The sequence below is a fragment of the Apteryx rowi genome, unplaced genomic scaffold (assembly GCF_003343035.1).
Source record: "Apteryx rowi isolate R43461 unplaced genomic scaffold, aptRow1 scaffold_183, whole genome shotgun sequence".
Taxonomy (NCBI): domain Eukaryota; kingdom Metazoa; phylum Chordata; class Aves; order Apterygiformes; family Apterygidae; genus Apteryx; species Apteryx rowi.
The window spans coordinates 1409334-1433777 of record NW_020448119.1 but is presented as its reverse complement, the minus strand read 5'-3'; the positions used below and the strand labels follow the sequence as shown (position 1 = coordinate 1433777).

The following is a 24444-nucleotide window of genomic DNA, read 5'->3' as shown; positions in this document are numbered from 1 at the left end:
ATATTCAAAACGCGCCTGGATGCAATCCTGTGCAATGTGCTCTAGGTGACCCTGCTTGAGCAGGGGGGTTGGACTAGATGATCTCCAGAGGTCCCTTCCAACCTCAGTGATTCTGTGATTCTGTGTGATTCTGTGAATACCTGTCATCCACATTTTGCATAGAATGAAACAATCATTATTAAAAATGGGTGAGTATGCTTTAAAAAAAAAAAAGCCGCATAAAGCATATATGTATGTAGAGGACTGAAAAAAATGGAATTGGATTGCACAAATGAGTGTAATTCTGGATTTGCAGATATTTGATTGCTTGATCAAAATCATTGAAATTAAATTTTAAAGAATATATTCTGTAGCTTATTTTCTAAAGAACACTCTTTAAATTTTAATTTGCAACCGTTTAAAGTTTCAAATGTAGCCTAATGGTCATGTAGCATAAGTTTTAATTAGCAAAGTGGCTACTGGAAACAGTAATAAAGGTTACTCCAAAGTCAGTCTTGTTATATTTTTTTTAATAGCTTCTCATTCTAGACAAGGAAAGAAATATGTTAGCAACAGGTCTTGAAAGTAGAAATCAAACATATTTCTAATAGAACCTAATAGAGTGCAAGGGTTGAGCCTAACAAGATTGGCTTTCATCCTCTTTCTGTGATATGGAGTTGCCAGTGTTTTTGTAATACAAATCTGTTAAGCTCAATTTTTAGAGCAACATTTTGTTTTGCGCATGAAAATTCCATGTGTTTGTTCTAGAAAGTTACAGAGCTACCATTTTTGTTGCAGAGACTGTGCAGTTGATCCAACATGTGTACTCTGCATGGACTGCTTCCAGAACAGCATTCACAAGAACCATCGGTACAAGGTAGAAAAATCCTGTATTAAGAAATTGTACTTGTTGCTTTAGAGAAGGTTTTTTTATTCAAGGATATAGTAAACTGCATTAGTAACTTAACAAAATCTCTCTCTTCTTTTTTTTTTTTTTTTTTTTTTTTTAAATGTTTGGCTGTCATGTTTCTAACTACAGGCTTTATGCATAAAGCCTGTTTCAAGGAAAGCAAGTTTCTAAGTCAAGAACCGAAGGGTAAGGAAGTGTCTATGAATGCATACATTGTGTTCTCTTTGGCAGCATCACTAAAGAGAATATTGTCTATGCCAGAGGAAAAAGCTGTGAATGACAGTGGCGGTCCTGTCCTGAGTTCCAGTCAGTACTTTATATACAAGACTTCATTCTGTCCAGAAATTTAGAATGAATGTGTATATGCAGGGGCTGTTATTTCATCACTCCTGTAACAGACACAGTCTCCACATTCCCATTCTGTACCTCTTTTTTAGATTTGCATAAACTACTTTGGGCTTAGAGCATGGACTATAGAAGTTACAACGTATGTTAAGCATCAAATTTTTAGTGAGGAGATTGTTTTGGAACTGGTTCATCTCTTTCTGATATCCTTTTGGTATCTTTCTCTCTGAGCCAAATCTGTGTCATCTTGGAGAGATTCCAGTGCCTTAACTAATTCAACTTAATTATCTTTCATCACTGAAAAGTGGGCTAGACTTTTCTTACATTTATTCCATTACTCATTGACATTACATCCATTTAAGAGATTTTTTTTTTCTGCTTGTATTGTCAAATGATCATAAATCCCCTTTAAGTGGAAATACTTCCATGAGAGTTTGGAAGAAGGTATCAATAATCTCATAATTAAAGGGCACTAAAATATAATATTCTACCCCTCTGTGCAAGTCTTCATATACTGATCTGAAAACGTGTTGTAAGTATTGATTCAAAGACATACAAAACTACCCTGAATAATGCTAATGCAGCATGCACATGCACGAACACATGTGTGCACACGGAGAGTTTAAAGAGAGGTAAGCTGAAAACCAAAGAAAATAGACAGTTGTGGTTACAGAGCAATTTGAAATCACAGCTGGGCAGAGAAACCAGTTTGGTATCCTTTTTTCTTTTCCTTGTTTTTTCGGTAACGTAAGGTTATCTTCTTCAGGCAAAACATCAGACAATGGAAACAGGCAATCAGATGGGAACAGATTTGCTGTATTTCTATTTTAAAGATACAGCGTAAAGAATACAAATTATACTTTATTTTCATAGATCCATAGAATAATTGAGGTTAGAAGGGACCTAAGGAGGTTATCTAGTCCTGCCTCCTGGTCAAGGCAGGTCTAATTAGATCAGGTTATTTTAAAACATTTGAAGTAAATAATGAATTTTTGAAAGCCTGTTTTGATTAGGTCACTTAGTATTTTTGTAATTATTTTATTTCTGGGGTTTCAGGGCAACCGATGGATAATTATTTTTACCTGAGTTTCGTTAGAACTTTCTGACAAAGCAGGAGGCCAAATTTGTAATTTTAGAAAAGCATCTTGCAAAATTAAAGTTGCAAGAGGGTATTTAGATGCTGATTTTAAGACTTATTTTGTTGCTTAACAATGGAGATACTACTAAATATCTGTTTAATATATACATTTTCATATTTAGTTTTCAAACATTACCAACTAATTCGTAAAGGCAGCATTAAGCATCTCTGGTATAGTCTTGTTCATTTTGCTGTTTATGAAATGCTAATAGTTTTTTGTTGTTTTTTTTTCCCCCCACCTGCTTCATAGTTAAATTTGAAGATTTGCACACGTTTTTGCAGCAGCAGCTGTATTTCCTACTTTATTTTCTGCTCAAAAACATTCCCTTCTTTTCCGGATTCTCTGATAAAGTCTCCTTTTATCTAAAAAAAAAAAAAAAAAAAAAAAAAAGTTGCATGAAGCTTGTGGGTTGCGAAGTGAGCCTTGTATTTTGTAAGCAGGTGTTTATACTGGTGTTCGACTTAAATAATGAAATAATGCACATTTTTATTTTCCTCTTGCTTTTTAAGTACATATTGCATGACTGAAATACTTATTTTTTACAGATGCATAGCTCCACTGGAGGAGGATTTTGTGACTGTGGGGATACAGAGGCATGGAAGGCAGGACCGCTGTGTACTAAACATGAGCCTGGAGCATCAGGGACTGCAAAAGAAGTAAGAATACTGCCGAAAGTGAAAGAATAAATATTGTAAATATTGACATGTTTTTTAAATGCTTATTCCTGTTTACAAAACTGCATATATTGTATAAAGGATGTGGCAGGTCCAGCTGAATTGAATCAGTGTTTGTTGGGGTCAAACATGTCCATTGGATATCCTTTGTGTCACCAGAAAAGGCAGAAGTGATGGAGCAGTTCTGACTGCCTGACTTGTCCAGTTCTCTATCTTTTGGTTCTGAAGCAAAATTCCAGTGTCTCACCATCTCTTTTCTTTGCTGGGTGTATTATTCCATTCTGATGTATAAATAATTGATTCCTACTGCTTAGTTAATGTTTAGATATAGTACTAGATTTTGATAGTATCTTCTCTTTTTCCACATTTGTATTTCTGAACACTTTGTCACTTAGTTATTTCTGGTGTGGGATCTGTCACTATGATTGAATATAAGTCTCTACTCTAAAACTAACCTCTTATGCTAGGCTGTCTCCTGCTTATTGTACCTCAAAAAGTAATATTTTAAAGAGAAATGTGCCACCTTATAAATAATTTTCAAAAAGTATGTAGGCAAATAAGTTGCTTCAGATAAAACTGCTTTTTCCTGAGGAGGTCTGAGTTCTACCTTCTGTTTTGAGATGCTCAGGACAAAAAAGTTTTTTGCATTTGTCAAATGGACCCCTAATTGCTCCTCTATTTTTGTTGCAAAAGTATTGTTCCCTGTGATCTGGCAAAAATTCAAATGGAAAAGAAGTAAAGAGCACCGGTCTTACAGGAAAATGAGACAAAGCAATAATGCTAACTCCAGTTAGGGGCTGGTGCAACTCTGTGCAGCCTCTTTTTCTCACGTTTTTTACTCTAAATCTCTTCACGTTAGCTGAAACTTTAGGTTTTGGGGGAATTTACTGAACTTTGAACTGGAATAGTGAAGAAGAGGAACTTCATATCGTTGGCACAAGTTTAGTCTAGATAGAAATAACTATAACAGGACCGCATCCTACCTGAGGTCAGCATCTGCTACCTCTCTTCTGAGCAGTTTGTGTGCTTGTTGTGCTTTTCATTTGCTCAACTACTGAAAAATAAACAGTTTGATTTAAACCAGAAAGTAGAGCCAAGAAAACAAGCAACACTCAATACTCAACAAGGACCAGCCTGAATGAGGTGTGAATCTGTTGCTTGCTGAGATGCTTGTTGCCTGTCTCCTAATTTGATCCCAAGGTGATGAATCTGGAAGTTTATTAGTCTAAGCTCAAGATTAGGCCCCTGCTTGTGCGTTACAGTAAAGATCCAGTCCAAAATGCCAGTAAATGCAGAAGTTGTAAGAGCTGCTATTTGAGCATATGCAGCTTTCCTTTCAGTTCTAAAAAGTCTGCCATCACAAGCCATGATGGATAATGCTCTATTGTGCTTCATATAAACAAGGAAAGGGAGACCCATTCTCACCATGCGGCTACTTATCTTCAGGATGTTTTAATCCATCACAAAAATAATGAAGGCGAGTTTGTCTGGTGTGATGCTGATACAGTAACTTTCAAATGAGCATGAGTTCCATAAACAACACCATAATTCAAAACATATTTTTCATGTGTAATTACATGAGGATAGAACTTTTTAATACCAGAGAAAATGGAAAGTATCGCTGCTGCAGCTGAGAGCTGATCAGAGATAGGATTCCCTTTCAGATGCCTCCCATGGTCCTCAGGCCTCTAACGTGCACATCTCATCATTCTTTCAAATTTCAAAGGCTTTCAGAAAACTTGGGTGTCATTCAGCCAATTACAATGGCTGTGACTGAGACATTTCTTGTGTGTAGAATTCCCTGCCTAATACTGCTTCCCTCCAAATGTGGAACTGCAGTCATGTCCAAGTCTTGCCCTGCACCTTATTCACATTACATAGTTTCATGTTGGGACTGACTTGTACATTAGAAACTACTCATTGGAAGCACAAAACTCTCTTAGTAGCAGCGGAAAGACAGCACACATTTCTAAAATGGAAGAAATGAAGGGCTGGGCAGAACAGCGTCTATTGTCACCACCTTGAACAGAGAATCCAAACAAAATGGATTGTATTTCCCAGCTTTAAAAACTTTAGGTCTATTTATAAGATCTAATAATTGTTTCAGCACTTTACTTTTCAGAACAGTAGTATTTGGTAGTTCCACCAACTCTGACCAAAGCCTTAAAACGGTTCATGAATTTCTTTCTTGCTGGAGAACCTGTTTCTTCACAAGGTAAAAATTTTGACTTCACAGATCTGGTACTTGAACCTGTGACAGCATATTTTCTCCCCTGCCCCATCCCCCCTTCCATTAGACCAGCTTTTAGATAAAATTTTAGATAAAATAATCCAGAAATGAATGTTAGGTGAACCACTAAAAACTCTATCAAAATTTTACCAAAAAGCTGTCTGACTTTTTTTTAAAATCATACTGTCCAGATTTTGTGGGCTTTTTTCAAAACCATGCTTGAACAGAGTGGAAAGGAAACTGCATGTCCTCAAAATCTTTGCAACATTTTAGTTCTGTTTGGGCAAAGGTAAGTTTCTCAGAATATTCTTCAGGCCATTTGTGTCTGATGGAGATAAGGTTAAAGATAGGTCATATCAACAGAGACAGTAGCTAACACAGCATCTGCTGGTTTTAACTTTGAGAACTATAATCCTACCTATAATAATCAGAAAACAGGAAACCTCCCTTGCTTCTTTGAGTAGTATTTCTCCTCTAATCTCTGACAAGGTGATTTCAAATGAGAACTATTTTTTTTTTCTTCTAACCTCTGATAAGGTCTTTGGTTGGTTTGCAGGGAATTTGTTTAGTCATTGCTATTCTGTCATGGAGTTGTGCATGTCCAAAGCTAATTCTAAGATAACTGTGTTACAACTAATATTTAGTAAACTCCTGCGACCTGCTCCTTCAATGAATGCTACTTGAGAGACATGAATGATAGAAAACATAAATGGACAATTGAAAAATTAGTTACTTATAGTTCTTTGAGTTATTGTCAATATATGTAGTTATTAGACTCACTAGTAACAGGGCAGAAGTACAGCTGCTTCAGTAATGAATTATATGTTCCTGTTTGATACAGATGGCATTGATTGACTATCTCGCTTCTTTAATAAAAGACTGGTACATCAGGGTTTCTTTATGATGAAGAGACTCAGGGATGTTTGGATTACCTCTTAGTTTGTTCTCCGTTTGGAGAATTGAGGACATTCTTAGTGCAGGCATTCTCTCAGCATATAGTGGTTGTAAAAGAATTGGGTTGCAAAGTGCATTAGGAAAGTGTCAATGCTGAGACAGGCACACATTTCTTTTTCAGCTTGCTTTCTATTAGTATAGAAGTGCATCACATGCTTGTCAAACAAAAACAATTCTTTTCTCAATGGTCCTGGCCAGTATTCCTTGAAGTACTGTAAGTATAGAGGGTATATCATGCCAAGATGTTTATAAACTTACTGTGATAAGATAAGAACAAATGAGAAGAGGGGAATGTTGGCAATATGTTTGTTTGCTATGCAGATCGTGATAAATAAGTGCCTAGGAACTGGCTGCTATTTTTAAAGCTAGATTAAGTTTAGAGTCTGATCTACAGAATGACCTCCTTTTAAAAATGAATCTATAGTAAAGCACAGGCTTCAATCTATGTTAAAAATAAGCAGCAGACAAATTTTATTTTTAGCATTTCTGAGATGATATGAGGTGTGCATTATTAAAATACAGTGTCCTTACAAAACCCCTAATTAAACACCAATTAAAAAAAAAAAATTTGGAATCAGGAGGTATTTACACACTTGTTGGTATGTGTGTATGAGGCCCAGAAAAGCAATCCCTGATTCTGGAATGTCTACTCCAGGCCACTACTTTTTTAGCTTTTGCATTATATCAACACATTGCAATTTTGCATTTTTTTTTTTAAAGCTGTCTACTTCATAAATGTGACTGCATAATTGATTTAGGACTTTTTCAAGAACAGGGTTCTTAGCTGTACTAAACAGATCACTATTGTTCTTTTATACTTGCATCTGTCAAATTGTTTATTGAAGAGGTGAGTGCCCTTAGTACTTGGGGAACAGAAGTCGCAAGGAAAATGCTTTATTTTCCTTAGGAATTCTCTTTTCTCATCTTTTTTCCCTCTGCCCAACACATACATACTCAGATTTTCTAGGCAGTTTAGTTGATCCTAAAACTATGGGAAATTCTGTGCAAGTACTCTAGAAAATATCAGCCTCTGTTTCTATGTCATAGTTGTATATGAATCACTTGATTTGCTTGTATTGTCATTAATGACAATGTTATATACCATTTATATATGCATATGCTGAAAGAAAGGTGGTATTAAGAAAAGTTCATTAATATTCAAAGACATGTTTTTGTTGTTTAGGGCCTTAGGATTAAACCCCCCTTTTCACAAGAAGAATGTCTTTGGAAAAGATGTGACTTGTACTGGAACATTTGGTTGCTTCATTCTTAAGAGCATATTTGGAAATAATTTTTTTTGTTTATAATCTCACTTTCTCTCCTGCTAAAATGTTATGGAAAGGATTCATAATGTTATCATATGCTGTAGATGATTCACTTAATAAGATTTGCCTGGGTGGATGGAAAATATGCCAGTTAATAAGGACATTTTGAATAATGAGTAAATCTGGCATGGGATCTCTGAAAAGAACAGAGTTGTGTTTTCTTAGATAATTCTGTTCAAGGAGTCTCATAAATATTTGAGAGAATACACATACAGACAGAAAAGAATGCCAATACAGGGGAAGAATTTATGTCTGGATTGCAAACTTCTAGTATCTTCAGGTATACAGAAACCTGTTTACCAGCTATTTGTAATTTAAGGTATATGAACCTGAAGTCTCCTAACATATTTGGTGAAGCCTTTCATAGCCTGTTCATAAATTAAAAACTGAATAAGTAAAAAATGGTGGATGAAACTGTTGGAATAATACTGACAGGTTTGGGGATGAAATAATTTTAAGGGAAGAAATGAGGTGAGATGGGTTTGCTTAAGAATCATAAATTCTTTTTTTTTTTTAACAGGAAATAAAAAGTAATGAGGTACTTTACTATCACCTTTTTTCCACTTTTAAAATTTATTTTCTATATTGATAATAACTCCCTTTTTACAGAATTCTGAATATCAGTTAAATGAAGAGGTTATGGAACACTCTAGGAGGGTGTTTCCCTCTGTCATAAAATACATCGTAGATATGCTTATATGGGAAGAAGAGAAAGAACTGCCTCTGGAGCTCACAGTCAGGTAGGGAGTATTTCCAATTTTGTCTCTGAGGTGTTAGAAACTTTGCTAATAACTTTGCCCGTGAGTATTGCTACATTCATGCAAAGCTGTTAGCATCAAAAGCTCTGTAAATAGCACTATAATGTTTTTGAACTACAATTATATACAGATAAGCTTTTGATACTTCATGGAAAAAGTAATGTGATGTTGCTCAATCAAAATGGAAAAAGACTTCTGTCGTTAAAAAGAAAAATGAGATCATAAAAAGGCAGAGAGAGGGAATAATAATGGATTAATCCAATAACTTAAAAGCCTTTTTGTACTTGGTATGCAGTTTCTGTGGTTTGTCCTGGTGTAGATGAAAAGGGCAATTTTTTGGTGTCCTTGACATGAAGAACATGCTTAATTTTCTTCTGTAATTTATTTTTTGGTATTTCTCATTTCTCTCATGAATTTGCAAGTGATCTCTTGATGTACTGGATAGGATATTTACAATTTTCTCTTTACTTGTATGATGAAATGCCGGATTTTCCCCAGTAGAGAGAAGGCAGACAACTACTACTGTGTCCTTTTCAATGATGAACACCATTCTTATGATCATGTCATCTATAGCCTGCAAAGGGCACTTGGCTGCGAACTTGGTGAAGCCCAGTTGCATACTACTGCCATAGATAAAGAGGTCAGTGAATTCTTTGTTTGGGGGAGAGTCCCTTTTTAATCATTAAGAAGTACTACTATAATCCTTTGATCACCAAATATTTGTTTCTAGAATGCTGGAGCTTGGAGAGAGAAAGGCATGTTGCAGACTAGTTGTTAATCAACACTTGCTTCAGGAAGGTTTTTAAACTGTGTTAATTTTGCTCCTTGGCAAACCCAGTTTCTTGAAAATGGGAATAGGCCTTGATTCATCTGAAGTTGTTTCTCTTTCATCTGTTTATGACATGTTTTTCTTCTTTTTTTTTTTTTTCCCCTTGGATGACAGAAGTTTGCATTTCAGACAAATGCTATTAAAATGAAACATTAAGGCAGCAACGTGCGTATTCAGTCATATTTAAACAGAATTCTTGCTTACATTTTGCAAGAATTGGTGTTCTTTCTAGCTCAGACTTCCAAATTAAGTCTTGAAGCTTCAAATTAAACAAATGAAATGAGGGAAAAATCCATAAGGGAAATTGGGTGAACCTGATGATTTCACTTTTTCATTTCTCAGACCAATGTTTGAGACCATATCGGGACCCTATTCTGCTGATGTAGAAACATTTTTTTCCTTTTGAAAAAAATACACATTCAGAGTGCCTGATTGTCTTGTATTATACTTTTGTATAGAAAACAAGTATCATTATAATGCACTTTGCATGTACACACAGAGAAGCTATATTTATTTGTATGCCTGTAACTATATGTGTTCATTGTATACTTGCATATAAAACATGCTACTAATATTAGAATCCTTTTTTTAATCTGTGAAAACTGTATTTTCTTTGTGCTTCTCGTTGCTCAGATAATGAAAATTAGTTACATTTTATTTATAGATGCTCTGTTGGTCTTATGTTGTTACAATGCTTCTGCAGTTTCAGGTCTGTAAAATATGTATACACATACATGGTTATACAGTAATCTTTAAAGGTTTGCCTTTACTGTTCTATGAATTTATGAAAGGTTCCTTTTGAATGAAAGCTAAATTTTAGATCAGAGTTGACATGACTTTTCTCTTTACAAAGCACCTACTACACCACAGGACTGGGTTATATTGCTTTGTTGTAATTATAACACTTCCACAACACTGCCACTTCCTCTCTTCCTGCGTGAAATTCTGCTGTATAGAAAACCCATTCGGAAGCCCATAGCTTCTGTTTCCTTTCAGTGGAATCTGAGGACTAAGCTGATGCTATTCTTTGGCTTTATTGAAAGAGCTATCAAACCCACTGCTTTTAATATACCCCACTATTTTATCTATAAAAGTAAGAAATAATAGGAAGGATTGTGGAAAAGCAACTCGGGGTGATTGTATTTTCTGCTAGTAAGAAAATTCTACTTAGTTTTCTGCAGAAATCTCTCTTTTCTATTTTGTTGTATACATATATTTTCTTTATAACATTAAAATACCCAGACTTTGCTTTTTCTTAAGTTGTTTCATTGTTAATTTAATTCAAATAGATTTTTTCTAAAAATAACTTAGTTTTGGTCTGCTCCTAGATGTCTAAGAGCACCATGAGTGATGTTTGTCCCAGGTTTTCTTTCATGAATAATAAAATAGAGCAAGAATCAGGTTTGATTTTTTTTGTTCTTTTGTTTTACATTGGTCTCATATTCAATATTTTCTTTACACAGGGTCGTAGAGCTGTTAAGGCAGGACATTATGCATCTTGTCAGGAAGCGAAGGAGGAAATCAAGGTAGCTTCCTAAAGATATTTTTCTCATTTAATGATGAGGTTGGTTGGTTTGCTTTTTATTAATACTGAGGACAAATTTGTCTGTTGTGTAATTTCTGACTTCCATGTTTTTATGACCTGTCTGTGAATTTTTTGAAATTGAATTTAGCAAATATAGTGGATTAAATACTAGACAGATGTATTCAAAACCCAAACATCTACTAATTTTTTTTATTTTGATAGGGTTTGCCATTTACGTGGGCTTGGGAGAGACAACAGGTGTTGAAGACAAATGTGAAAATTCATGCTATCTTTAATTTATATCTACTTTTTTTTTTTAAACTGATTTCTAGAGGCATTCCGAAAATGTTTCTCAACGACCACTTCATGTGGAGGTTCTGCATGCTGATGTTATGGCTCACCAGAAGTTTGCTTTGCGCCTTGGTTCTTGGCTGAACAAACTCATGAGCTATTCAAGTAAGTGTAACTTGTAAGCATAACGTTACAATAATGCCATAACATTTTAATGAATGCTCCTCTCTCTTTCAAAAAAAAAATCATCAGAAGTGCTATATATGATATCCTCCTTATTAAAATACTTTCACATTCCTCATAAGTAGTAAATAAATGACTCATCAATATGAGTGGTGATATCCATCAATATGATTATGAACAGCAGTACTTTGTTCCTTCTTGCTAAAATAAATCACTTTCCCTCCTTGTGCTCTATCTTTTTTTTTTTCTTCAAAATTTTATAAACCCCAGTTTCAACATCACATACTCTATTTCAACGACTTCTTTCCTTAAAAGCTGCTGTCCCCAGTGATGTTGGAAAGCTGCAGAACATCTCTTTGAGTGAAAGCATACATTTTCTGCTTGAATTAATTCATGCTTCAGGCTTGATAGATGTGATTAAAGTAGACAGTATCAGTAAAACAACCCCGCCCCCTCCCCAAAACAGTCTTAATTTAAAATTTTGCCCAGTAGTGGAAAGTCTATCTTAAGTTTTCATGAATTGACTACACTTACAGTTTAAAAGAAAATTGTGTGCTCTTTCTGGTCTGAATCTATCTAGTTTTGATTTCTAATATTGGGTTTTGTCTTAGTCTCATTTTGAGAAAAGGAAGGTATTATAAAATTTCTTTTCACCTTATAAATAGGTGTAGGCTAAGCTCTAATCACTGCTTATACTCAAGTAGTGTGTTCTGTACTCAAGTGGAATTTTTGGTGGTCTGGTGGTCCCTGKTTTTTTTTTTCCTGTTTTTGCTTCCAGTGATAGAATGCTGATCTAGAAGCATTCCGTACTATTTATTTCCAAGTTGTCAGGAACTTGGTTCATGACACTTCACTCTTCATTTTGCCTATTGGAAATCATTAATGTAAGAGCTCGTTTCCTAACTTTAGTAACCCATGGTGGCTACGCTACCTCGATCCCTAAAGCTGCTTCAGCAAATATGGTATTTACTGATAGGTAAAAGAAAGTATGAAATAATGTTCTGAAATGCTACAGAATACTGACTTTGAGGGCCCAATGCAGGGACCAGCTGAGACTAGCCTAGCCTGTGCACTTCCGTGCTASCATAGTGCACTGTGCTTGTAGATCTGCTTTGCAAAGCTGTCTGAATGCATTTCATTTTAAAATATTCTTCTGCACCACTAGGTTTATTACATAAAGAGGGTAAAAATAGTAGGAGGAAGGGAGTGTGGGGGGAGTTCACTGAGGAAGGTTATTGTTAAGAACTGATCCATACTTCTTCTATTCTGTTGGCTTGGACCCTTTAATTTTCAAAACGTTCTTGTACAAATGAATAACTTTCTCCCTACAGGTGACTTTCGGCAGATCTTTTGTCAGATATGTCTCAAAGAAGATGCTGGGTCTGAAAAGCCCTGCTTCATAAGCAAGTTGATGCTTTGGGATGCAAAACTTCATAAAGGTTTGTGTATACGTGTTGCTATAAACTGAAGAGGCAAATTCTTTTTTTTTTTTTTTTTAATATATATTAAACAAATGTGTAAAAATAAGTGTGTGCCTGTCACAAAAGGAATGATGCACTTCACTTGTAAGAGGGAAGCAGCACTACGTTTATTGCAGTAAGACAGCGACTTAACAAAGTTCATCATGAATAAGAACTGTTTAACGAGGTTCGATTGGCAAGGTTCGCTCAGTTATTTACTGCATGAAGGACAGGGTCAGATGCGTGTGCAACAGAGACCCTCCCGTTGAGTCACAAGGTTTGGAAAGGACCCCCTTGCTTTCTAAACTCCTTCAGAGAGGAGCCTAGGTGCGGCTGGATCCAGTCCTAGTCCCAGACTTGGTCAACGGTTTATGTCTAAGGAATTATGTGCACAATTAGTCAGAAATATAACTCAGCAAAGTTTTGCGAAGTTCGCAAAAGTTCAGCGTGCTATTAATCACTTACYGAGGATCTGTCGCGGGTGAGGAATCTCTCAACCTCAGAGTAACCTTGAGAGGCGTCCCTGCTCAAGGGGAGGTTCTGCAGTGCAGCCTGCTGCTGTGCAGGAGAGCTCCACGGACTCTGGGCTGCCCCCTATTTATGGGGGGGAGGTGATTGACTCACAGTCATATTTGCATGCTAGATGGACCTTAGTTGGCGCATGCTCAACTAGCCCCTACATATGTGCTGTTTACAGGGAGGTCAGGCTGAGGGGGAGAGAGCACATCAGTTTGGGGGGGGGGGGGAAGGAGCACACCATCACAGTGCCGTGTTAACATGGAGTTAACATTTCTGTATATTTTTTTTGTCATGCTTTTTGATAAAGTTTTAGTTATAGGGCTTAAAGAATTGATATTTTGGGTATGTATTTACCACCTACAATTTTCTGCTTTATGTATTTTGAAGAATCCTGACTGTGAGGGACTTGATGCTTACTCTGTGTTTTAAATACATACCAGTAAGTCTTTATTAGAAAGAGAGGACATAATGATATGGATAACTTTGTCCATATACTTCATAACTATTTCAAGGCCTTTTAATGATTTTTAATTATCACTTTTTAATCTGTTCCTCTCTTCCATAAAAACCTGCATCTTAGTACAATAAAGTGAAGTGAATTGTATTGGCTCTTCACAGGAGCAAGAAAGGTTCTTCATGAGCTTATCTTCAGTAGTTTCTTCATGGAAATGGAGTACAAAAAACTTTTTGCTGTGGAATTTGTGAAGGTAACTGGTTATTTGTGTTTTATGCAATGAATCTTTAGTAACTTCCCCCCAAAACTGAAAATTGTTTCTGTATAAGTAATGACTTTTCAACATGCAGAGCTTCAACTACTAGTTCAGTCTGTACAGAGTGTATTAATTCCAGTGTCATTGGTCTGTTTCTTACAGTTATGTGGGTATACGTGATCTTTATGAATGCAGTATTGTTAGCACTTTCTTTATCTTTTGAAACAACAAATGAACTTTTTTAATAATGATAAAATAATTAAGAAATATACAGAACATAAGTCCAAATTTTTTCTGTTAAGGGAGATGTTTTAACTCTGGTAAACCTAAGGTGACTGACACCTCATGGTTTTCACTGAGCTGAGAAGCAAAGCAAAGAAGGACTTATATTACTATTTGTACACATCTTTTATAGGCAGCTGTTCAATAATTGTCCATACAGTCCACTGGAGGAGGAAGAAGACTCGTTTTATTAATAAGTTAATGACTTTACTGATCTTTCTTTCAGGTATTTTATTTCTTTTCTTGAGGAAGATTGATATGTAGGAGATAAAATATTTTGGTTGCAATCTGGCAGTGCAGTTCAATTTGAGCTTAACCTTAATGTTAAGCCAGTGGGACACGTGCTTCAGTACTTTGCATTAAGGGCATTGTGCCATTTTTGTTTTTTAAACTGCATCTGTTATAAAGTATGAAGTACAGTTCAAATACAATAATTCTTTCAAATAAAAAAGTAAACATTTTTAATTTAAGCTAGATTTATTTGTTTAATTTCCCCAATATTCTCTTTTCCCAGTATTACAAGTCATTGCAAAAAGAATACATCAATGATGATCATGACAGAGTTCTCTCTGTGACGGCACTCTCTGTTCAGATGTTCACTGTACCTACTCTGGTATGTTCAACCTATCACCATGAGGAATGTAAAATAAATGCAATAATTGCTAACAGTACCATATTTGCAAGCTACTGCTGTACTTGGCCAAAAGTATGTATGCATTGCTGAGTCTAAAATGAATGATTTTGAGTGTTAAGGTCAGTGTGAAAGCCAGAGCCTGAGGTTGTGTGAAAATTAATTACAAAAATTAGAAAGGAATGCAAGTAAATGGGAGTTTTAGACATCACCATTCTCTGCATTAAGTTTCTGTGCGAGTTTACTGTTCACATTTACCTTCTTATGTAACTTTAAAACTAACTTTTTGCAGGGCCAGAAAAAAGGCTTAATGTATTTGGGTGGGTGAAATATATTAAGTCATGTGAAAGAAAAGTACACCTGTAAATTTTTATTTTTTATTTTTTAAGATCATATGTTTCTTGTTTTTTTTTTTTTTAACATTAGAATTTCAGGCCTTTTTCTGCATGATCTCTCTAGAAAGAATAGAAGGTCTGTTACATGGAAGCTGTCACAGCAAAGAAGCATGCTCAGCTGATAGAAATTACTGTGTTCATACATAATAAATACTACAGGCACTTTTGTAGTTTGGACACCTTACAAATGCTTAAAATAATTTCTAGTGGAAAACACTGGATTCTGAGGAAAAATTATTTCACCAGTTCTCTCCAGCAAAATTAGGGAAGACAGGAGTTGATGTTTTTAATATTTTATGGAAAAATAAGATGGGGGTGAGCAAAATAGAAATGGATGAATTTGCACATCATAAAGAATAAACAAGGGCATAAACATGATAAATTATCTTCTCAGTAATATATATTTTATCAGTAAAGTCTGTCACTAAATGAAAAATTCAGCATACACAAAATGAGCCAGAAGAGAGACACGAGTAGGATTAATCACATCATTAAGCAGTCTCTGTTTCCTTGTCCTTCTGTTTTCATCAGCTTTTATTTACCTGAACAAGAGTATTTGTAGGAACCATGGAACTGACAATGTCTTTTCCACTTCCTTTGATCATACCTCTATTCTCAGACATGGCTTTTTTTTTTTTTTTTTTTTTTTCCCCACCAGAGCGCTTTGGTTAGTTGAGCACTTCTCCCTGGCATTACTACTATTTTAATAATGTGAAGCCATGTAACCTTGTAAATTTTCTCAATAGGGAATGGTATGGCAGTTTATTAAAGACTGAAGATACAGCCCCTTAGCTTTATATCAGGGCTTGATGCACTGTATTAAAGTTCATAACTATAGCAGGATATAGTACCTCTTTGGGCACCACCATCTTCACCATAAATATACTTCAGTCAGCCTACAGCACTGAAGAATATCTGTCTGTCTTTAGGCTGCTTTGAGCAATAAGTTATCAGGTTCTCTTTTCTCCTAACACTCAATTCAGGCAGATTCTTACTGTTGAATACTTTTCTTCTTGCAGGCCCGCCACCTTATTGAAGAGCAAAAGGTAATCACCATCATTACAGAGACACTCCTAGAAGTGCTGCCAGAGTACCTAGACAAAAATGACAAGTTCAACTTCCAAGGTTACAGCCAGGACAAACTGAACCGGGTATATGCAGTAATATATGACCTCAGGTTAGTGTAAAGTTGAGAAGCTTGAACAATTCTTAGAAAACTGGAAATAGGATGAGGTGTTTCAATTAGAAATCTGGTGATAAAACTGCTAAAAAAATCAAATGTCAAAATGATATACTCTGTGATCATTTTTGCTGATGTCAGTCCATATAACAATTGTGTTAATGAACAATATATCTACTATCAGACACTACAGAAAATTTGGCTTCTATTCATTGTCATTCTGGGAAGGCTGTATAATCTTCATCCACGTAGCACTTTCCACTCTTCTAGGTTCCAAATTACTCAAATTTAATTAATAGTGTAAAAGCAAACCACCCCAAATAGCTTGGAATTCAAATTCTATTAATTTCAAATAGTAGAGTCCTAATTCTAGCACCTCTAATGTCTGGGTAAAATTAAAAGGGGAAAAAAGGAGGAGTTTGAGGTGGGGATGTAACGTGATGGTGTTGTTGATTATTTTAATATAATTGAATACTTTAAATACAAGCATGAGCAGAAGAGAAGTCTGAGCAACAGAAGATAATGTTTTCTTTGGGGACAGGTATGTCTTAATCAGCAAGCCTACATTATGGACAGACCGTCTGAGGGAGCGGTTTTTAGAAGGATTTGTTTCCTTCCTAAGGATTCTAACTTGCATGCAGGTACAATACATTTAAATCATTTCCTTCTCATATGCTGTTATAAAGATATTGCAGGACTCTTGTTTCCTCATCTTTTTGACCATAGCAATATTGTGGATGTAAACATACAATTGAAATCATGAATTCTGTGGTCCCTGTCTTGGGTGGGTGAAAAAGTAGCATTTCCTTTATAGGTGTAATGTTTAACAGTTTTTTAGCTACATCTGAACAGCCTGTATTTTACCATTTGCTTATGTGTTCTTCTGTTGTTTTAAGCCTGTGATCACTAATCTAGCTTGAATGTTTTGTGGTCTCTTCATTTCAGGGAATGGAGGAGATAAAAAGACAGATTGGTCAGCACATTGAGGTGGACCCTGACTGGGAAGCAGCCATTGCTATACAGATGCAGCTAAAAAATATTCTTTTGATGTTCCAAGAGTGGTGTGCCTGTGATGTAAGCAAATCAGTTGTCTGAGGCTCTTACCTGTATGCCTTTTGTGAATATTCTTGTGTGCGTTAGCAGCTTTTTAAAAAAGCTCACTGTTGTACAATAGTATACAAGACCTCTACAAAACATGAGCCTGAAAGACTTTGTCTGTAATGTGGGACAGAGAGAGGGGATCCCAGAAGAATGTGATCCTCTAGATGACAAAGCTGAACAGGGTACCAGACAAACTAAAGAACCCATCTGTCTCAGCCTTCAAGATTTTTTGACTCTTAAGTTCATGGTGATCTGACAAATTAAGTTTTTGAGGGATATGGTATTTGTTGTTGATTCCAGAAGCGGACTGCAGGAACTTAGCACTAATTGGGCAATTATACCTTAAAGAGTCTTTAACAGTGCTGGAAGTCATCTCTGTGCTGGGGGGAGGGAGGAAAATGTAAAATTTGTTAGCTTAAAGACATTTTGGCATGGATTTCCTTAATTTTTAGTAAGGAGAAAAGAGAAGTGGTACTGCAATTCAGGGGCTTCTTAATCCAAATTGGCCTGCAGACAATGAAAAATGTTAAAATATTGCAGCCTAAATAAGCATGTGGGTTTTAGTGCATTTGGTAGAGTGGATCTTTAAATAGAAGGATGTCCTCAGTTAACTTTGGCTGATGCTCTACTGCTCCAGTCCACTACTACTCAGTATTAAGAAACAGACTAGTAATTATACTGTGGATTTTAATATCTGTTTAGGCTATCAGAAAAAACAAACAAGAAATTTTAGTGCATCAGTATGACCTTTAAGTATGTCTGTATGTATTTATTTAAAATTCTAGGAAGAGCTATTGCTGAAGGCCTATAAAGAATGTCACAAAGCTGTGATGAGGTGCAGCACAAATGGCCGTTCACGGGAAAAGACAGTGTTTCACCTGTGTGGTCATACTTTGGAGAGCAGACCTTACAGAGTGTCTACAGATCCTGTCAGCATACATTTACCACTGTCTAGGACTCTTGCAGGTAGGGGCTGTGATTTATTTTGACTGCTGTTTGAATTAGGTTATATCATCCATTTTCATTTTGCAATTCTGCAAAGCATTTAAACTAAGTGCTTCACAGATCAGTCCCTCACTTTCTGACATCCTCCTGATCAGGTGATCCCCATTCACCAGATGCCCCACTCAGATAAATATTTCTCAAAAAAAGTTGTCAATAGAGTTTGGAGGACATTTTTTAGACAGGAGAGAGAGAAGAAAGCAAAAATTAGAGAAGGAAGAGTTTCATACTTTATTAATATCATGTTAGGCAATCTTCACTTTTTTTTTTTTCTGAAATAATTTCTATAGTTCTGATTCTGTTACTACCTGTTATGCCTAAATGAGTGTTCACCATTACTGTATCTTAAATTTATTTTCCAGCCACATATATCTTAGGACTGTTAAAATGCTCCTCTTAAGACATATGTTTGCAGCATGCTAGGACAGATTTCTAGTCAAAATACAAAGGACCAAAGCAGTGGGTGATGGCCACTCTCTCTAGAATACAGATGAAAGCTCTTCTTAAGCTAAAGATCCTTTCTCACATCATTTACTGCCAAGATACTATCTGCTAAGCCTTGTAGTCTTGAGATTCTGTTATTACTGGTATTGTGTGTTTTAAACAAGAAATTAAAAGCTTGTTGCTACTATTTACCATCTCCATTTAAATGTTTTAAATGAATTCATTAAGTGAATAGATTTATTCTTAAAATAGTAGATTATAAGACTGGAAAGAACTGTTGTGATAATGTTACTTTTTTTTTTTTTTTTTTTAACGGCGACCTCTCTTACAAGTCTTTCCTAAGTGAAGTTTGATTCAATCTTTATATATTTTTTTTTAATTCTCAGAATTGAAGGTGATTTAGCTAACACTTAAAATTGTTTGGAAGACAAATTTAACTGATTTTGATTTGTTTTCACTTTTTTTTTTCCTGTTTGTTGTGTAGGTCTTCATGTACGATTAAGCAAGACTGGAACCATCTCAAGATTGCATGAGTTTGTTTCTCCTGTAAGTTTTTGTTTCAAATACACTTTTTGTGATTTATACCCTGGGAAGGAGAAAGATCACCCAGAAATATCTCTTGTAACTTCTGTAACACATGCACATTAAGCTTTATTATTATTATTTTATTATTTTATTCTAGGAAGAATTCCAAGTGGACCTGCTAGTAGAATATCCTTTGCGATGTCTCGTCTTAGTTGCTCAGGTTGCGGCAGAGATGTGGAGGAGGAATGGGCTCTCCCTGATAAGCCAGGTACTCCCTATAGTATGCAGCAGTGACTCTATCCCAGTAGTTCATGCCAGCTGTGTTCTCGGTGGCTGTTCCTTCTAATGCAGAAAGAGCTCATGAGGGTCACTCCTACAAAAATTCACTTAACCAATAGGTTTCTACATGGGAATTTAGATGACTTGGCTTTATTTCCAGCTTTATCAATGGCTTTCTTGCCCATATTAAACAAATATTTTCATCTCTCATGACTCTTTTTGCATTCTGTGAAATAGTATTAATGTTACTGACATCTCTTGCAAACTACTTTCAGATCTGCTAAAGAAATGACTGTATAATTGTTGTTGCTTTACAACATAAAATGTTAGAGGCATTTCTTAGTGTGTGGTAATCATTATGTGGAAAAGTTAAACTATTTTCATCTCATACTAGACTTCTTTTGGAGCACCATATAAGTGAAAATAACAAATATTATTTTGTAGTACTTGTTGGCTGTCTTTTTAGTGCAATAGGATCAGTAAAATTCTGCCCTTAGGTACTTGTATTTTACCTGCTTTGGCTTCACTGTTTTTTCATCCTCAAAGGTGGAAATTTTCTGTATTTAGCTTTCACAGGACCCTTTGGTAAAACCAAAGGAAATGTTGTTAGCCCCTTGCAGAACTGTCTCTGTTTCAGATCTGGGGTGGGAGAAGGTGGCAGATTTTTGCAAGAAGGACTTAGCAGCCATTTGAATTATGTTGTCTTGGAAGAAAATGAGGAAGTTAATATGGTGTAGGTTTTCTCTGGATAAGTGAAAAAAACCAGTTTTCGCTGCCATCAAAATACACATTTGTTTTGAAAGAAATGCAAGACTTTGCCTTGCCTAAACAAAGGTGCTGTACAATTTAAAAGAGTTTGCTGCAGATTTGATATTGTATTACTTCAGCATTGCTTCAGCATTTATGTTACTTCTCTGCTTAAATGTTGTTTTTCTATTTCTCAGGTATTCTACTATCAAGATGTTAAATGCAGAGAAGAGATGTATGATAAAGACATCATCATGCTCCAGGTATAGATGTTTTGTCACTGCTTGTTTCGCTCATAACATTTTAATAGATTTGCTTTAATTTTTGTTGTTGTTAGTTTTTGTATCATTTTGAAATGTGACATTGGTTAAAAAAAAATTTTTTTTTCCTAATTAATAATGAATTCTAATGGTAACTGACGTTCATGTCACATGGGGTTTTTGGCAGATTGGTGCATCTCTTATGGATCCAAATCATTTCCTCTTACTGATACTGCAGAGATATGAACTTGCTGATGCTTTCAAGAAGATGAAGCCCACCAAAGATCAGGTAAGTGGCAAGTATTCCTGCTGATGAATTTGACTGCTTCTGAGTTTATGGAACATTAGTAGAAAAATTAATTTCTATTGATTACTGCATTTTTATGACCACACTAAAACACAGTCAACACAGGACCTAGAAGTTAGCTAAATGGTTTTTTTTTTTTCTTTTTTTTTTTTTATTCACAGTAGAGGCTTTCTTATTCAAAATTAACAGACGGGCTTTGTTCTGCTTGGCACATTTTGTTCAAAGTGCTTTCCGGTTACCAAACTGTTCAAAGAATAGTAATACTAGCATGGCATAAGGCTGAACAAACAGACCAGAAGAGTATCCATCCTGTCTAGTATATGCCTTCTCTGCATATATTTCTTTAACTCTGCTTTTCTTTGTTCTTTATGTTCCACATTCAAAAGGTGAAATTATTACTTGGGTATAAACAGATTTCTGTATTAATAATTTTATTTCCTAGGTCATTGACCAAAAACCAAGAAATACTTGACTTCTCTACAATATTTCTATATCTCTCAAGCCGTATTATATGTCTTTTATTTTGAATGGAACTTTTTTGGACTATCCTGCTGCTTCTTGAGGCTTGACTGAGCTTTTAAATAATCCTTCATTTGGGATACATTTTTATCAGTTATTTCCTTTCTTCCATATAAATTTTGCACTTCAGCTGCAGAATAATACCTGCTTTGTAAGTGTAGGCACTTTGTCCAACTCTTTAGAATGGAGGATTCTTCTTACAATACGCTTCTTCAGTGAAGTAATGGCATTTGAAGGCTGACCTCAGTGTCATTTGACAGATTTTTCCTGCCTGTGTGTGTGTTGTTTTGTGTTTTTTTTTTTAACTGATTTTTCTAACTTTTGTAGGATTTGATCAAGCAATGTAATGTATTGATAGAAGAGATGCTACAGATTCTCATCTATGTTGTAGGTAAGAAACTGTTTTTCATAAAAATTATATTAACAATGTTTTGAAGATTTCTTTTGTTTTTAGTGGCTTGTAATTAAGTTTCTTTTTTCTCTGTACTATTGTCCTGGAAATTAATGCATAATTACAGTTTGAAAAAATGGGCTTGATGACACTTTGGTTTTTTTGTTTGTTAATGTAGATGGTATGGAGAGGGTACTGGAAAATTCCTATTTTAAATAGGTGGTTCAATAACACACGTATTTGTCAGATGGAAGCAGTAGTTTTTGAGATAACTTCATAATTGACTATCAAGGTAGAATATGAAGAATAAACTCTATCTCAGCCCATCTTGTTAGGAACGTAGGCTATAAAAGCCATTCTTCCTGTCGTCTTCTCTCAGATACTTGGGATAGTTTTCTGAGGAATGCAAACTTGTATCATGAACTATCCAGCAGTAGCATTATTGCTGTGCGAAATTCAAAATTGCTTTCTAACTATAACGTTTGCTGTTTTCCTTCTTTTGATGCACCCTGGCAGGGGAAAGGTATGTGCCTGGAGTGAGTAATGTAACGAAGGAAGATGTTATCATGAGAGAAATCATCCATCTGCTATGTATTGAACCAATGGCTCACAGTGCAATTACCAAGTCCTTGCCTGAAAATGTGAGTCCTGGTTTGATTATTGCTTTTTGCTTAACTTTTTCTTTTTTATGTCTTTCTCCTCTTTGGACTCCGTACCTTTATATGGAAGTGTTTTATTTTTTGATATAAACTGTAAATGTTGTCTTCGGAATTACAGTATAACATGACAAATGGGGTTTCACACCTTACTGATGTGGTAAATGCCATGGATTCAAGTATGGCCTGATCTGAACAGGATTATGTGGGGACTGTGCTTTGGGATGAAGAGGTGGAATCTTTTAGTATATTCAGAAACATATCTCTCCTAGATTCAAGAAAAGTTCTTAAATTATTTTCTGTTTTGGCCCTGTAGGACCATGGAGCCATTCTGTCTTGTGTATCATCAACAAAAATGATCCTGTAATTTTGACCACTTAAACCTGTGCAAATCAGTTGAAAAATGGATATTGTACAGGTCTATTTGAAAGCATGGTTTGCCCTGCAATTCCATGTTAACTGCTGAAAATCCACCTAAAGGAGCAGGAAGCGGTTTGAATTTTATAGTCAAAGCAAGCTTTCAGGGCTGACGATCAAGGCAAAAAACTTCAATTTTATTTGTAAACTAAATATCCTTGAATGTTATCAGAAACTAATAACAGATGATCCACATCCACTGTTTTTAGACACTAAAACGCCTGGTTTTCCCTCCATTGAGGTTGGGTAAGGCACTGCTCTGTTTAGGGAGATCGGCTCTGCTGTAAATCCAATTTTACATGACTGTATGAAATTTTTTATTGTCTATCCTGGGTACTTATTTTTAACTTGTCTATTATGAATGTCTGCTTTCTAAGTAACAGTGGGCAAAATATGAATTAGGGAATTATCTAAATCTGTGTGTCTTTGTTATACGTAGCATAATACTGAAGATATTTGAATCATTATATATTCATCCCAAACTAATTTTTTTTTTTACCAGGAGAACAATGAAACTGGCTTGGAGAATGTAATTGATAAAGTGGCTACATTTAAGTAAGTTCTTAATACTGTTTTATAAGTAGCATGAGAGGGAAATAAGAGCTCTTAGCTTATACAGGCTACGCAGGCTGCACTACATAGTCTTCATTCAGCTAATATTCTGCTGTCTTAAAATATATGTGCTTTCAAATATGCATAGGAAAGTAAACTGTACGGAACATTTGAATGTTGTTCTCTTCTTCTGCCCCTTTCTTCCCTCAAATTTAATTTGAGGAGTCTCAGGACTTTAGTAACCTCAAGTACTAGTAGGAGACTTCAAAAGTTTATTTAGTTTCAGAGATGGTTGGGAACCTTAACAACTCGTTTTGCCTTTGACAATCACGCTTAATTGTTGGTTTAGATGTTACTGAGTTGCCAACTTGCTGGAGCTTTCAGATGGGGGTTAATACGTGCACATGTAGGAAAGGCATCAGCTGTAGCAGCTGAGAAATATTTGTTATGTTTTTGTCACAATAATGTCTTGAAATTTAAAATAAGGTATACTAAAACAATTAAAGTTACATGTGGCTTGCTTGTTCCATTTTTAATCAATGGCAGCTACAGGTGTATCTAGTAATTTTGCCTTGTGAATGATGTGGAAGGTTCAGAAAATATTCTTTTTTGCTCATCCAGCTGGAAAGTAGCTTTGTGTTACTTAAGTTTTGTACCTTGGTTGAAGGAAGTGCTGGATTTTATACAATAAGGTCCAAATGTCTGATACTCTAAGCTATAAAGTTAAAACTAATTTGTCGGAGTGGGAGACGGACCCGGAGTAACGATGAGTCTCAATATGAGTATGATCGTTCTCCCTTTATTAGAGCTTACACAGAGTATATATAGACAAGCAATAAGCATGCACTAGCAGTAGCTGTATGATTGGTTTACAGTCTCTGTTCACGCGCCTAAAGCGAATACACGATTGGTGCAAAGTTGCTGT

General features: G+C 35.5%; 1 protein-coding gene across 8 annotated transcripts in view; it reads left to right on the top strand.

The window, feature by feature from the left end:
* UBR1 (ubiquitin protein ligase E3 component n-recognin 1) overlaps nt 1–24444 on the top strand; it is a 69944-nt gene that overhangs the window by 5431 nt on the left and 40069 nt on the right. For 5 of the 8 annotated variants that reach the window (XR_003252812.1, XM_026061601.1, XM_026061597.1 and 2 more), the window contains exons 2-21: nt 778–856; nt 2919–3029; nt 8166–8296; nt 8813–8954; nt 10607–10669; nt 11001–11124; nt 12474–12581; nt 13740–13828; nt 14628–14726; nt 16159–16316; nt 16861–16960; nt 17265–17393; nt 18206–18386; nt 19351–19412; nt 19549–19659; nt 20615–20680; nt 20865–20966; nt 21831–21894; nt 22411–22535; nt 23470–23522. Coding sequence is in view for 7 of the 8 variants with exons in the window: in XM_026061601.1 (XP_025917386.1) it covers nt 778–856; nt 2919–3029; nt 8166–8296; nt 8813–8954; nt 10607–10669; nt 11001–11124; nt 12474–12581; nt 13740–13828; nt 14628–14726; nt 16159–16316; nt 16861–16960; nt 17265–17393; nt 18206–18386; nt 19351–19412; nt 19549–19659; nt 20615–20680; nt 20865–20966; nt 21831–21894; nt 22411–22535; nt 23470–23522 (2097 nt within the window). In the remaining variant the exon portion in view is untranslated. Of the gene's footprint in view, nt 1–113; nt 189–777; nt 857–1018; nt 1076–2918; nt 3030–8165; nt 8297–8812; nt 8955–10606; nt 10670–11000; nt 11125–12473; nt 12582–13739; nt 13829–14627; nt 14727–16158; nt 16317–16860; nt 16961–17264; nt 17394–18205; nt 18387–19350; nt 19413–19548; nt 19660–20614; nt 20681–20864; nt 20967–21830; nt 21895–22410; nt 22536–23469; nt 23523–24444 lie in introns of those variants that run through there. The other 3 variants (XM_026061599.1, XM_026061600.1, XM_026061596.1) reach the window with 3 other exon arrangements.